Source organism: Cnephaeus nilssonii, assembly GCF_951640355.1.
Source record: "Cnephaeus nilssonii genome assembly, chromosome: 7".
NCBI classification, from domain to species: Eukaryota; Metazoa; Chordata; class Mammalia; order Chiroptera; family Vespertilionidae; genus Cnephaeus; species Cnephaeus nilssonii.
Window position 1 is genome coordinate 76,669,329 of NC_137078.1, and position 14,253 is coordinate 76,683,581.

At 41.0% G+C, this 14,253-nt stretch overlaps 1 protein-coding gene across 6 annotated transcripts in view; it reads right to left on the reverse strand.

Annotated features, from left to right (window-relative positions):
- Positions 1–14,253, reverse strand: part of GPBP1L1 (GC-rich promoter binding protein 1 like 1) — a 53,068-nt gene that overhangs the window by 13,026 nt on the left and 25,789 nt on the right. For all 6 annotated transcript variants that reach the window (XM_079777953.1, XM_079777954.1, XM_079777955.1 and 3 more), the window contains one exon: positions 13,747–14,033. In XM_079777953.1, coding sequence (XP_079634079.1) covers positions 13,747–14,033 — 287 coding nt within the window. The remainder of the gene's footprint in view (positions 1–13,746; positions 14,034–14,253) is intronic.

The following is a 14,253-nucleotide window of genomic DNA, read 5'->3' on the forward strand; positions in this document are numbered from 1 at the left end:
GAATAAGCACAGATACAAATACCAATTCACTATATAAGTGGACAAATCAGTGACAGAATATGATGTGTTCTGTTTTTTTTTTAGAATATGAGGTTTTAATAGGCCTAGTTTATAGATGTGTGAAAAACACCAACTCCATTTCTGTGTCTCAATTTCATTTGATTTTTTAAGTTTCATGCTGTGACCTTTGACCAACTTCACTGTTTGTTTTTTGATCTTTTTTTTTTATTGTTTAAAGCATTACAAATAGTAGCACATATGTCTCCTTTTCCCCCCATTGACTTCCCCCACTCCCTGGCACATGCCCTCACCCCTCTAGTGTCTGTGTCCATTGGTTATCTTTTTTTTTAAAAAATATATTTTATTGATTTTTTACAGAGAGGAAGGGAGAGGGGTAGAGAGTTAGAAACATCGATGAGAGAGAAACATCCATCAGCTGTCTCCCACACACCCCCTATTGGGGATGTGCCCGCAACCAAGGTACATGCCCTTGACCGGAATCGAACCTGGAACCCTTCAGTCCACAGGCTGACGCTCTATCCACTGAGCCAGACCGGTCAGGGCCATTGGTTATCTTTATATGCATGCATACAAGCCCTTTGATTGATCACTTACTCCCCCAACCCTCCCCTGCCTTCCCGCTGAAGTTTGACAGTATGTTCGATGCTTCTTTGTCTCTGTATCTATTTTTGTTCATCAGTTTATGATGTTCTTTATATTCCACAAATGAGTGAGAACATGTGATATTTAACCTCTGTTCTTAGCAAGCATATCAAAGCCTTCCAACTGGTTATCTGTGTTCCTTAAAATGAAGCCATAAATATTTTTGTTAGTTAATAGCCAAAATGGCATGACAACTGAGATAAATATCAAACTACTGATAGTAGCAATGATAAACAATATTCTATCTCAAGACCACCAGGAGGTACAGCCCCAGGAGCTACTGCATTTTTGTCCCTTTGTTTTATCAATTATTAGTACCCAAGTTACATTATCAAAAAAGTATACTGGCCCTAACCGGTTTGGCTCAGTGAATAGAGCTTCAGCCTGCAGACTGAAGGATCCCAGGTTCGATTCTGGTCAAGAGCATGTACCTTGGTTGCGGGCACATCTCCAATAGAGGGGTGTGCAGGAGGCAGCTGATCAATGTTTCTCTCTCATCGATGTTTCTAACTCTCTATCCCTCTCCCTTCCTCTCTGTAAAAAATCAAATAAATAAATAAATAAATAAATAAATATATAAAGTATAACATAGAGGAGAATAATCTGCGGAGTTCCTAAGTCTTCAACCCAATCTTCCATTAAGTAAGTTACCCTGTAATAAATTCTATGGAGTTGCCTGATTTGTCTGTCAGTCTTAAGACACATTTCTCATTAAGGTGGCCATTATACCTTTGCCCAATCAGATACCTGCATTTAAAAAATATATATATTTTTATTTTATTTCTTAAAAAATATTTTTTATTGATTTTTTTACAGAGAGGAAGGGAGAGGGATAGAAAGTTAGAAACATCGATCAGCTGCCTCCTGCACACCCGCCACTGGGGATGTGCCTGCAACCAAGGTACATGCCCTTGACTGGAATCGAACCTGGGACCCTTCAGTCCGCATGCCGACGCTCTATCCACTGGGCCAAACCCGTTTCGGCTATATATTTTTATTGATTTCAGAGAGAAGGATAGAGAGATAGAAGCATCAATGATGAGAGAGAATCTTCGATCGGCTGCCTTCTGCATGCCCCAAACTGGGGATCGAGCTCACAACCCAGGCATGTGCCCTTGGCCGGAATCGAACCTGGGACTCTTCAGTCCGCAGACTGACACTCTATTCACTAAGCCAAACCAGCTAGGGCAGATACCTGCATTCTTAGTCACATTCTATCTAGGGTTTTCAGAAATACTGACCCTATTTATGTGATAGCTTTGCTCTCTTTCCACTGATTTTTAAAAATTTAAAATAACTGCATAAAACAAATAGGCAAAATTCTTGTAAATATTTTATAAGCCTCATTCAAAAACAAAAAGAAAATCCTTCTCTCCTGATTTATAGTGATCACCTCTTTGCTTTTGTGTATCCCTCAAAACTATAGTTTTGTCTAAAAAAAAAATCAAACTCTTATTAATCTACAGATTACTTTAAAAAATCTTATACCTCTGTATTTTCTATAAATTGGTAGTTGGTTCTAGAGGTTACAGAATCTCCTCTCTGCCTCTTTATTCTGGCAAGGCAACTTCTTACTGATGTTGTTTTCTTTTAGGAGATACATACATCTGGTTGTGCTTTTTTGTGTGATGGTGGCACACATTGATGCCTACAGCCTAAATAAAACTATTAACTCACTACAAGCTGCAAAAACAATGGCCTTCTAATTTTATCACTCCTTCATTAGGTATTATACTTCCATTAAAAGGAACTTCCTCTATTTGGTGACTCAGTGGTATGATTCATATGGAAAAGATAAAATGCATGCTAGTTTCTAAGATGAGGTATTACTGTGAACTCACAGATTTAATTATAGTTGTGACTAAAACCCTTGCAGTTATTAACCTTAACTGATACATGAACTATCCCATGTTTGGCCAGTGGGAACCTCTAATTTGGCTTCTGAATCCTTTTGATACAACCCTAGAAGTCTTTACTTCTTTGCTACTTAGTATGACAAAATAACCCAAGCTTATCTTACAATAAATGTTCTTTCCAGTAATGAAAAAATGTTAATTTTTTCATTAACCAGTATGATTAAAATGTTAATTTTTTGTACATGTTCTCCCCATTCTCCCATTAAAAGTTATGCTGTACATAGACTGACAGAGCCATAGCTATTACATGCTAACACTTTCTTTTAACTCTCATTTAGTCTTAGTTCTACAATTAAGCATATACTTAATATTTACCACCATTCCTTTTGCTGCTTGCTGTCTTTCTGGTCAGTTTGGTTGTCTGAAGCTTGTTGTCTAGTACTTTCCTCAGGAAAAGCCTTAGGATCAGTATTCTGAATTTCTATACATTGATACTTAACCTTTATAATGGAAGGGAAGTTTGACATAGCTTAAAACCTTTGGCTCACATTTTCTTTTATTGAATACTGCAACTGTTAATACACTGATTTGTTATAAAGGTTTGTTGTCAAAGTGTCTCTGATTTTCTTTCTTTTATGAGTCACTTGGTCTTCATGCCTAGATGCCCAAAGGACATTTTTTTTTTTTACTGTTTGAGTCTAGTATTTTATCACTATCAAGATGTTGGCTGTTCTATCCTTTCAATTTTTAGCTACAAATCTTATTGTAATATAAATTATTCCTGAATTACACTTTTTATCATTTAAACCAGGCGTCCTCAAACTACGGCCCGTGGGCCACATGCGGGTGTTTTTTGCCATTTTTTTTTTTTTTTTTACTTCAAAATAAGATATGTGCAGTGTGCATAAGAATTTGTTCATAGTTTTTTTTAAACTATAGTCCGGCCCTCCAAAGGTCTGAGGGACAGTGAACTGGCCCCGTTTAAAAAGTTTGAAGACCCCTGATTTAGACCATTCTTTTGTTTGGGTTCTTTTTTGTGGAGTGGCAGGTAGGGATCCTATTATACATATACTAGAGGGCTGGTGCACGAAATTCATGCACTCAGGGGGGTCCATTAGCCTGGCCTGTGCCCTCTTGTAGTCTGGGAGCCCTTGGGGCATGTCTGACTCACGGCCTACAGGAGCAGGCCTAAGCCGTCAGTGGGATATCTTTAGAGCTGCGGCAGAGGCAGGAGAGGCTACCACCACCACCACCACCACCACCACCACCACCACCACCACCATTGCGCTCGCCAGCCATGAGCCCAGCTCAGGGCTTCTGGCTGAGCAGTGCTCCCTGTGGGAGTGCACTGACCACTAGAGGCAGTCCTGAGTGTCTGCCCCCTGGTGGTCAGTGCACGTCATAGCATATTATGCCATTCTGCTGTTCGGTCGATTTGCCATTCAGTCGATTTGCATATTAGCCTTTTATAATATAGGATTGAAACTTTTCCTGCCCAAACTTCTGTATCATTTTTTCTCAATTCTAACTTTTAATCTATTTGTTTCTCCTTAATTTGTTCATTTGTATGTGATTATTTTTGGGAATGTGGATCAAGATAGATTTTTTTTTTAAACGTATTTTATTGATTTTTTACAGAGAGGAAGGGAGAGGGATAGTTAGAAACATCGATGAGAGAGAAACATCGATCAGCTGCCTTCTGCACATCTCCTACTGGGGATGTACCTGCAACCAAGGTACATGCCCTTGACCGGAATCGAACCTGGGACCTTTCAGTCCACAGGCCGATGCTCTATCCACTGAGCCAAACCGGTTAGGGCAAGATAGCTTTTTTAAAAAACATCATGCTTTAGAGCTCTCTTGTTGTTTTCATAGAGGGGAAAAAAAAAGGATGGTTCACTTGTTTGATGTCCTGGCTGTCCCCCTGCCCCACTTTCCCCCTTTTATCTGAACCTTGTCTTTACTCTCTATCTGCCTCTGCAGCTCAATCTGTTCTTCTTCTTCTTCTTTTTTTTTAAAAAAAGATATATTTTTATTTATTTCAGAGAAGGAGAAGGAAAGACACATCAATGATGAGAGAGAAATCATCGATCCCGACTCCTGCATGTCCCCTACTGGGGATCGAACCTGCATCAGGGTCAAGTATCCTTACCAGGAATCAAACTGTGACCTGCTAATTCAGTGGTCGGCAAACTGCGGCTTGCAAGCCACATGCAGCTCGCGAGCCGTGATTTGCCGCTCTGTTGACTAACAAGTTTGCCGACCACTGTGCTAGTTCATAGGTGGATGCTCAAATACTGAGCCACACCGGACGGACTCTGCAGCCCAATCTGGATTCTATTTCCAAAAGTTTTGTCCTATTCCAAAAAAATTTTGCTTTGAAAGGGAATATTGCTGGTTAGTATGAACAATGATAGAACTCTGTGGTAGTTATCCATTTATTGTTTCTTAATTCCAAAGTCATCCATTCTGTCTGCTCTGTGTAAATGTTTCTGTGCACTTTAAAAATTTTCCTTTGTCAGCTGGCATGCTAATTTTTATCAGTAGAGAACAATGGAGAAACTTTTGCTTCTTGTTCCAGTGTGCTTACTCAGCAGATTCCTGTAGCACCCAGTTTCTGCTAAGCCAGGTTCTGAAGTACAAGTGAGCTCTGACTTGAGTGATTTTGTAGCAGGGAGGCATCTTCCATGAACAGCATTATCAAGTACTCTAGAAGTCAGTTTTCCAGCATGTTCCCTGGAGAAACACCTCAGCAATTGCTCAGTCATTCAGTGAGCCACAGCTAAGCCTTTTTCAACAAGGTCTGGATCTCAGTCCTGGGGTGGTGATGGGGGAATGGGGAATTCTTCCTTAGGTGCTCATCTTAGCCTTAGGGTTAGTGGCTGCTCCTTTTATCTATTTCAATCTTCTTTAGCATTCTCTTACTTCTTATTAGTCAATCAGTCATTACACTATCCTAATATTCATATTATTTTTTGTATAAAACTGCCATCTTCTTTCTTTTGCATACTTTAATTTCAAAATCAAACAAACAACTTCCCCTCCCCCCAAATAAATAACATCCAAACCTGATGTCAAATGTGGGAAGGGAAGGCAAGGTTTGAGACTCTTGTGTTCTGCCTTAGGCAGAAAGACAGGAGAGAAAAAAACCACTAGACATCAGCAGAGGAAACCAGGTGGGCTGGGGCCACTCAGGGCTGCTGGGAGAGCAAGTCATGGAGACACTATACAGAGGGCATATGGCCTGCAGGTAGAAACTTCTTATAGACTTCTTTCAGGTAAGAGGCATCTTTATCACCTTTAATGGGATGATGAAGATAATCTCATCAGGAACAGCAGCATTGGGTTGTTCTGCTGTCACATCAATTTCATCAATGCCTAGGCCAGTGATGGGCAACCTTTTGAGCTTGGTGTGTCCAACTTGCCAAAAAACTGAGCATAACTCGGGTAGTGTGTCACTTTGAGGAAAAAACATTATTTCGCAAATGTTTCATCCTCGGCATGCGGCCGCCTCAGCGGCCGCATGTCATCAGAAATGGCTACATGTGTCATAGGTTCGCCATCACTGGCCTAGGCCTAACTTGATCATGCAGTAATGCAGTTGGAGTGGGTCTGGGTATCCTCACGAGATGTCAGAAGAGACCAGCGCAGTTTCAAACAGCAGTACAAGGTCCTTTTTGGCCATCATGTAGCCCATTGTACAGTAACCTCAAAGTATCCAGGCTTTCATGATATGCTGCTCCATGATGTCTGTCCAGCTGTAGGTACTAGTCACATGCAGCAGGGTAAAGACATAAACTGACTGGAGATTGTCACCTTCTCAACCTTCTTATACAAGATTTCTTTCAGGAGTTTGCAGATTCTCACACTTGGCCTTGCTCTCTTCCATTGTCTTCTTCTCTTCATCCTCAGGTAGCTCCAGGCCCCCCTTGGTAATTGAGACAAAGTTTTTTTCATCAAACTACTTGAGCTGCCACACAGTACTCATCATTAGTCTCCATCTAATATACTATCTTGAAGCTCAGCTTCTGCACTTGCTCCACAAAAGCAGAGTTGATAATCTCCTCTTTGCTCTCACCCATGATGTCAACACTTTACCACATTTACTCCACCTTTCATTCTCTGTAGATATATTTTTTCTGCGGCATTTGCAGGTTGATGGACTTGATGTTACTCATCCTCAAAACTTTATTATGTATTTCCTTAAAAGAACACTCTCATAATAATAGTATAATTGTAAAAACCAGGAAGTTAACAATAAATACTATTTACAATCCATAACCCTTACTTAAGCCATAACACTGATGTCTTTTACAGCAGAACAAAGTTTTAAAAACATCATTTTTCTCATCATCCAGAATCCAATCTAGGTTCACATGTTGCCTTTAGTTGTTCTCTTTGGTTTTCTTTCATCTGGAACTTTTTATTCATAACCATAACATGTTTTTGAGTACAGGCTAGTTTTTTTGTGGAATCTTTTCTAACTCTTTTGTAGAAACCTCAATTTGAGTACAATAAAGCCTTGATATAACGGACTAATTCAGGCAAGGGGGTGTCTGTTAAAGCTGAAAGTTGGTTTTCTGAATGTGTATTCTAAAAAATTGACAGATTAGTTTACCTGAGTTTATTAATGTAGACACATTTGTGTAAAATTAAGTAGAAAGTTTAATTTCACAGAAAAGTTTTCTATATGTATTACAGCAAATTTAAATTTATACTAAATAGGTCTAGTAAATGCATGTATTCACCAGTCACCTCGAGTAAACAAATGCACTCAACTGGGGTGTGGCTTAGCCCACGTGGCAACATTGGCCAGTACAAGTTAAAACTGTAGCAGAAGGTCACCCCACGCAACAGAACCAATTGCCACGTGCAATGCGATGCGATAATGTGCTTATCATTTGCTGAACATTGTTTATGAGCAATGACTCTTGGATTTAAATATGTAGACTTGCCCGACTGGTGTGGCTCAGTGGTTGAGCATCGTCCTATAAACCAGGAGATCATGGTTCAATTCCTAGTCAGGGAATATGACTGGGTTGTGGGCTCTACCCCCAGTCTGGGGTGTGTAAGAGGCAGCCGATTCAATGATTCTCTCTCATCATTGATGTTTCTAGCTCTCTCTCCCTCTCTGAAATCAAGAAAAATATGCTTATAAATAAATAAAACCACATACTAATTTAATTATAAGCAAAACTTGGTTAAAAGCATTTTAAAATGGACAGGGTATTAATTTTCACATGACATACAAACAGAAAATTTTGTCTGTCTAATTGAGGGCCACAAAATCGCGAGTATGTACAATGTTTCCTCATGGTTAGATTCAAGGATATGCATTTTTGGAAGGAATTCAGAAGTAATGTTGGATCCTCAGTGCATCACACCAGGAGGCTTATGATCTGCTCTTGTCCCATCCCATGACTGGTGACATTAATCTACTTCTTCTTTTTTTTAAAAATATATTTTATTGATTTTTTTACAGAGAGGAAGAGAGAGGGATAGAGAGCCAGAAACATCGATCAGCTGCCTCCTGCACACCCCCTACTGGGGATGTGCCCGCAACCAAGGCACATGCCCTCGACCGGAATCGAACCTGGGACCCTTAAGTCCGCAGGCCGACGCTCTATCCACTGAGCCAAACCTGTTTCGGCCAATCTACTTCTTAATAAAATAAAATTTACATACAATGAAAAGCACCAATACTAAGTATACTACTATTCCTGGAGTTTTGAAAAATGATTACACCTTGCCAACCTCTATAATGACAACTATTTCCTACAATCAGCAAGTTCGCCCAAGCTTTTCCCAAGTCAATCCCCATTCCACATAGGCAATGATTTCTACTTTTGTCCCCCTATAGGTTATTTGCCTGTAGAATGTCATATTAATGTAATTATACAGTAGGTACTCTTCACTGTAAGGCTTCACTGATATTCATCATGTTATTACATCAATCATTCCTTTTTACTACTGAATAAATAATCCATTATATGATTACACCACAACTTTTCTATTTTTATGTTGACAGACATTTAAATCATTTCTAATTTTGGGCTATTATGAATGAAATTATAATAAATACACATATACTTTCATTTCTCTTAGGAAAAAGTTAGAAGTGGAAGTAATGGGCCACAAGGTAAATTTATGTTTATTTTATAAGAAACTGCCTTTCCCCAAAATGGTTGTACTGCTTCACAATCCCACTAACAATGTAAGAGAGTTCCAGGTGCTCTAAAATGTCACCAAATGTTGTGTTTAGCAGTATGTCATGGTGATACTAACTTGAATTTCCAAATTACGACCAAAAACATGGATCGTTTTTATCTATGTGCCTATTGGTCATTTGTATAATTTCCGTTGGGAATAGCCATTCAAATCTTGCCCATTAAAAAGAAAATTGTTAATTTCAGAGAGGGAGAGATGGATAGATTTGTTGTTCCACTTATTTATGCATTCATCTTAACTTTGGCATATCAGGATGACACTCTAACCAACTGAACTACCCGGCCAGGGCTAAAAACTAATAGTTTTAAAACAAAATAACTTTCTACAAAAGACCTTTAACTTGTTATTTTTGACCAACTACTTTTTTTTTTTTTAATATTTTATTGATTTTTTTACAGAGAGGAAGGGAGAGGGATAGAGAGCTAGAAACATCGATGAGAGAGAAACATCGACCAGCCGCCTCCTGCACACCCCCTACCGGGGATGTGCCCGCAACCAATATACATGCCCTTGATGGGAATCGAACCTGGGACCCCCCAGTCCGAAGGCCGACGCTCTATCCACTGAGCCAAACCGGTTTCGGCCCAACTACTTTTTCTTAATATAACTCTTCTTCAACCATTTATTTCTCAGTAATCCTGTACATTCCACAGGTTCTACTCTAGGCTTTCTCTCTTTATATATTACTAGTGGCCCAGTGCACAAAATTCGTGCACATTAAAAGGGAATTAATTAGAGGAAATATTTTAATATTGTGGGTATCCGGCTCCCTCTTTCCTCCTGTCAAGAGTCTGGGCCGGCGCCCACAGGGACGCAGTATCAAGTCCCTGCTGGCACATGCGGGACCCAGTGTCAAGTCCAGCCGGCACCGCAAGACCCAGAGTCAAGTCCTGGGTGTGGGTATCCACTCCCACTTCCCTCCTGTCAGAGTCTGGGCCAGTGCCCTCGGGGACGCAGCATCAAGTCCCACCGGTGTCGCAAGACCCAGAGTCAAGTTCCTGACCATCCGCATGTGCCTCGCCGCGCACGCAGCCCCATCCACCTGAGCGCGCACCTCGAAATCGCGCGAGACCCAGACCTGCGGTGCCTGCAGAGTCAAGCCCCCGCCGGCGCCCGTGGGGATGCAGCATCAAGTCTCTGCCCACCCGTGCATGCCTGCCACGCATGTAGCCTCCTGGTGATCCGTCGTTACAGCATGAGGGCGCCATGACCATAGGCTTTTTGTATATATAGATTCTCCTTGGGTGATTCTACCCATTTATAAACTTCAACTATTAGTCTCTAATTCCAGGTGCATGTCTTTAGACCTCTACTTTGGTACCAAGGATCTGTTATCCTTTCCTTCCAATTCTGTGCCCATTTTCCTATTCAAATTAATTACTAATTATGCTTCAATTTACTTTGGAAAGAAATCTTATTTTTTATTCTTCCTTCCCCAGTTACAATACCTCAGGTTCCAATTCTTTAGATTTATCCTATAAAATAAGATCTTTTACAACCTACAAGTCTGTCAACAAGAAATGGATAAATAAATCTATTATATTCACAGAATATTTATTATATAGCAATAAAAAAGACATAGAGCAGGATTTCTCAAACATGGTACTACCAACATTTTGGGATGGCTAATTCTTTTGATGGGGCTGTCCTATGCATTGTGGGATATTAGGAAACATCTCTGATCTCTATATACTACTCTCAGTTGTGACATGCAAAATTTCTCTAGATACTGACAAATGTGTCCCAGGGGGAGAAAGGGGTGAGGGGAGACTTGTATTTGATTGAAAACTACTGAACCAGAGATATATGTTTTAATACAGATAAATCTCAAAACCATTTTAAGCAAATAAGAGAGAATCCTATATAATAAAAGCCTAATATGCTAAGTGTCCAGGTGTCTATTCAACCAATCAACGCATAATATGCTAATGATATGCTAAGGCCACTCAACCGCTTGCTATGACGTGCTCTGACCATCAGGGGGAAGATGCTCTGACCAGTAGGTTAGCTTGCTGCTGGGGTCTGGTTGATCAGGACTAAGTGAAATTAGTCCTAGAGAGATTAGGACTAGACACACCCTGGATCCCTCTCGTAGTTCCTCCCCGGCCCCAATCATGCACCGGTGGGGTCCCTCAACTTGACCTGCACCCTCTCACAATCTGGGACCCCTTGGGGGATGTCAGAGAGCCAGTTTCGGCCCGATCCCGTAGGCCAGGCCGAGGGACCCCACTGGTGCACGAATTCGTGCACTGGTCCTCTAGTACAATACTGTTCATATAAAGATCAAAATCAGGCAAAAATGATATTATAGAATATTTATGGATATATACATATAGTAAAAGTCTATAAAAAACATGTATGAGGATGATGAAACACTGAAAATAAAGATGGTGATTAACTCTAGGGGAAAAGTGAGGAGAACAGATTAAGGAAGCTTTAACTATATCTGTCATATTTTACCATTTTAAAATAAATTTTAACAGACATTTACTCCTTTAGTTGAACAACCTCTACACAAAAAATAGATGGTTTAAGATTTTTTTAGTGGAAAAGAATTTAGGTCTTAAAAGGTTTTATGAGTCGGCTCTATGTTTTCTGGGAATCATTTAACTGAGCCTTTTAAGATTCCTGAAGACTGCGGCCAGATGGAAAAGTTGTAATATATTAATTCTTTTGTAAAATAAGAGTCTAGAGCATATTTGGCAAATGTTAATATTTCACAAAGTTAGGTGATGTGCTAACTTGACCATTTTCTTCATACTTTATGTACACTTAGAATATTGCATAAAAAACATAAATGCAAAATAAATTTGCCCTTATTGACCTTGTTCAGGTTTGACAACAAACTTCCATTTAAATCACTTAGCAGGTGAAGATAATGCTACCTTAACCCTTTTCTTTCTGTCATCAATTAATTTCCCAGTTGGAATGCCACAGAACTGATAAAGGACTTTCTTATTAAACTATGCCAATCAGTTGTTTAAACTTCCACTCTACCCCATACTACTTCAGTTTTTTTACAATCCCTTTTTTTATCAAAGCATGTAAGAAACCCAACTATTGAAGAGACCTAAATACACTTGTTTTCTATATGCTCAGCTGGTTGTGGTCATAGGTAAATATTAGATAAATATCCCTGTCAGATATGAATTATAATTACAGTGGGTTCATTTAATTATAGGAATAAAAGTACAAAAAGAAACTCATTTATAATAAGAATACAATTAAACTTTTCTGGATTGATGATTTGATGATTTCACCAAGTTTTCAAAATGTGATGAACAACAGAGATTTTGTTTCTTCATCACTCCTACTAGTCTTTCATGCATTTGCTTATAAGAGTACTTCTGATTTAGGGCCCCAAAGGCATGTAATTCAACACACAATAGCATCAAGTTTCACTAAATAGACAATAGCTAGAGTACTACTAATTGCATGTTTATAACTTATAACTATCCTACCTAATAATAGACAAACATGCAAATTGACCATACCTTTGCTATGCCCACGATTGGCCAGGAGGCGCGGGGGGGGGGGGGGGGGGACTCAGGGTGGCCGGGTAGCTGATTGGGCCGGCGGGACGCTGAGCTGCGTTGCCAGCGGCGGTGCGAGCTCAGCGTCTGCACCATGGCTGTGCTGCGGCACAGAAGGGGCCTCTGGGGCAGCGAGCTCACGTCCCGCCGCCTCGCAGACCATCAAAAGCGGGGGAGCTGGGTGCCTGTCCGCTCAGGCCTGGTGCACCAGCGATCGAAAGCCAAAGCGTGGGAGCTGGGTGCCTGTCCACTCAGGCACCAGGCCTTTCAGAAGCCTCCGGCGCCTGGTGCACCAGCGGACAGGCACCCAGCTCCCCCATGACCGAAAGCATGTAGGGGGACCCTACACGTGCATGATTCAATCATGCACTGGGCCTCTAGTTTTATATAAAAGGGCAAATTTAGGAGAAAAAAAACCTCTTATTATAATTGAAGATAATTTAACATGTAGGACTACATTTTTACATTATTATATATTTGAATACTAAACCTTACAAAACTTAAAGGAAATTAAGGATTTTTTTTTTAAAGTTCCAAAGGCATAAAGATGAAAACAAAAGATGTGCTCAAAGTTACACAAGATTTTTGACACTATCTTCATGCTAATCAACTCTTCTCAGAAAACAATAAAAATCTAGGGGAGATAAGAGATCAACCGAAGGACTTGTATGCATTCATATAAGCATAACCAATGGATGCAAAACTCTGGGGGGTGAGGGCATGTATGGGGGTAGGGGGGACAATGGTAAGATATGTACACATCTAATCTAATCTAATAATAGACAAATATGCAAATTGACCGCACATCTGCTACGCCCAAACCACGCCCACCAGCCAAACCACGCCCACCAACCAATCAGGACAAATATGCAAATTATCCCAACAAAGATGGCGGCTGATTTGCATATCGCGACAGCGTAGAAAGAAGCCAAGAGCTGCAGAAGGGAGCAAAGCTGCAGAGAAGCAAGCAAGCCGGGGGGAGGAGAAGGGAGGAGCGGAGGCGGGGCCGGGGGAGAAGGAAGTTGAGCAGGCGGGGCAGGGGGAGGAGGGAGGAGCGGAGGCGGGGCCAGGGGAGAAGGGAGGAGCGGAGGCAGGGCCAGGGGAGAAGGGAGGAGCGGAGGCGGGGCCAGGGAAGAAGGAAGGAGAGCGGGCAGGCTGGCGGAGAAGTTAGAAAAGCCGGGGGGCTGGCGGAGATCGCAGGGCGGGGGACAAGGGAGGAGAGCAGGCAGGGTGGGGTAGAGTGCAGCAGGAAACCCTATTGCAGGATTTTTCCTGCAAAGGGAACGCTAGTACCTTAATAATAAAAAACAAACAAACAAACAACAAAAAAAGAAAACAATAAAAATCTAAACTTAGGGAGTCCATTTTTAGTAATTTCTGAAACGTTCTCATTACTAATAGGGTCTTGTAATTAAGACATTATTTGTTAGGTTTTAACTGCACAACTAAACCATCATAATACTTACGAAGTCTTCCTCTTCAAACTGCAACTTTTCCACCTTGTCTTCTTTCTTTTCTTCCCTAATCTCTGTAGGTGGCTTTTCCTGAAAGGCACAGCCTTTCCTGGAGTGAAAGCTGCCATTCCAGTGGCGATGGTTTACTGCGCCACCCCCACTACGCTGGCTCATGCCATCATGACCACGGGAAGAGCCATGCCAACCAGATAGGTTTCCTGTGATTCCAGCATATGCTCCCTTAGAGACACCCGAGTCCACAGAATCATGGCGAAACAGGGAGGGCTGGTGCCAGGAATCTAGAACAGTAAGGAAAAGTAACACATTAGATTATTTGCTTCCTGGAAATTCAGAAATTTGGCCAGATGCTTCCTGATCTGGTTTACGGTATCACCAAAAGCCCTTCGGGGGACCTTTTAAATAAAAGTTTAAGCCCTGACCGGTTTGGCTCAGTGGATAGAGTGTCAGCCTGCAGACTGAGGGGTCCCAGATTCCATTCCAGTCAGGAGCATGTGCCTT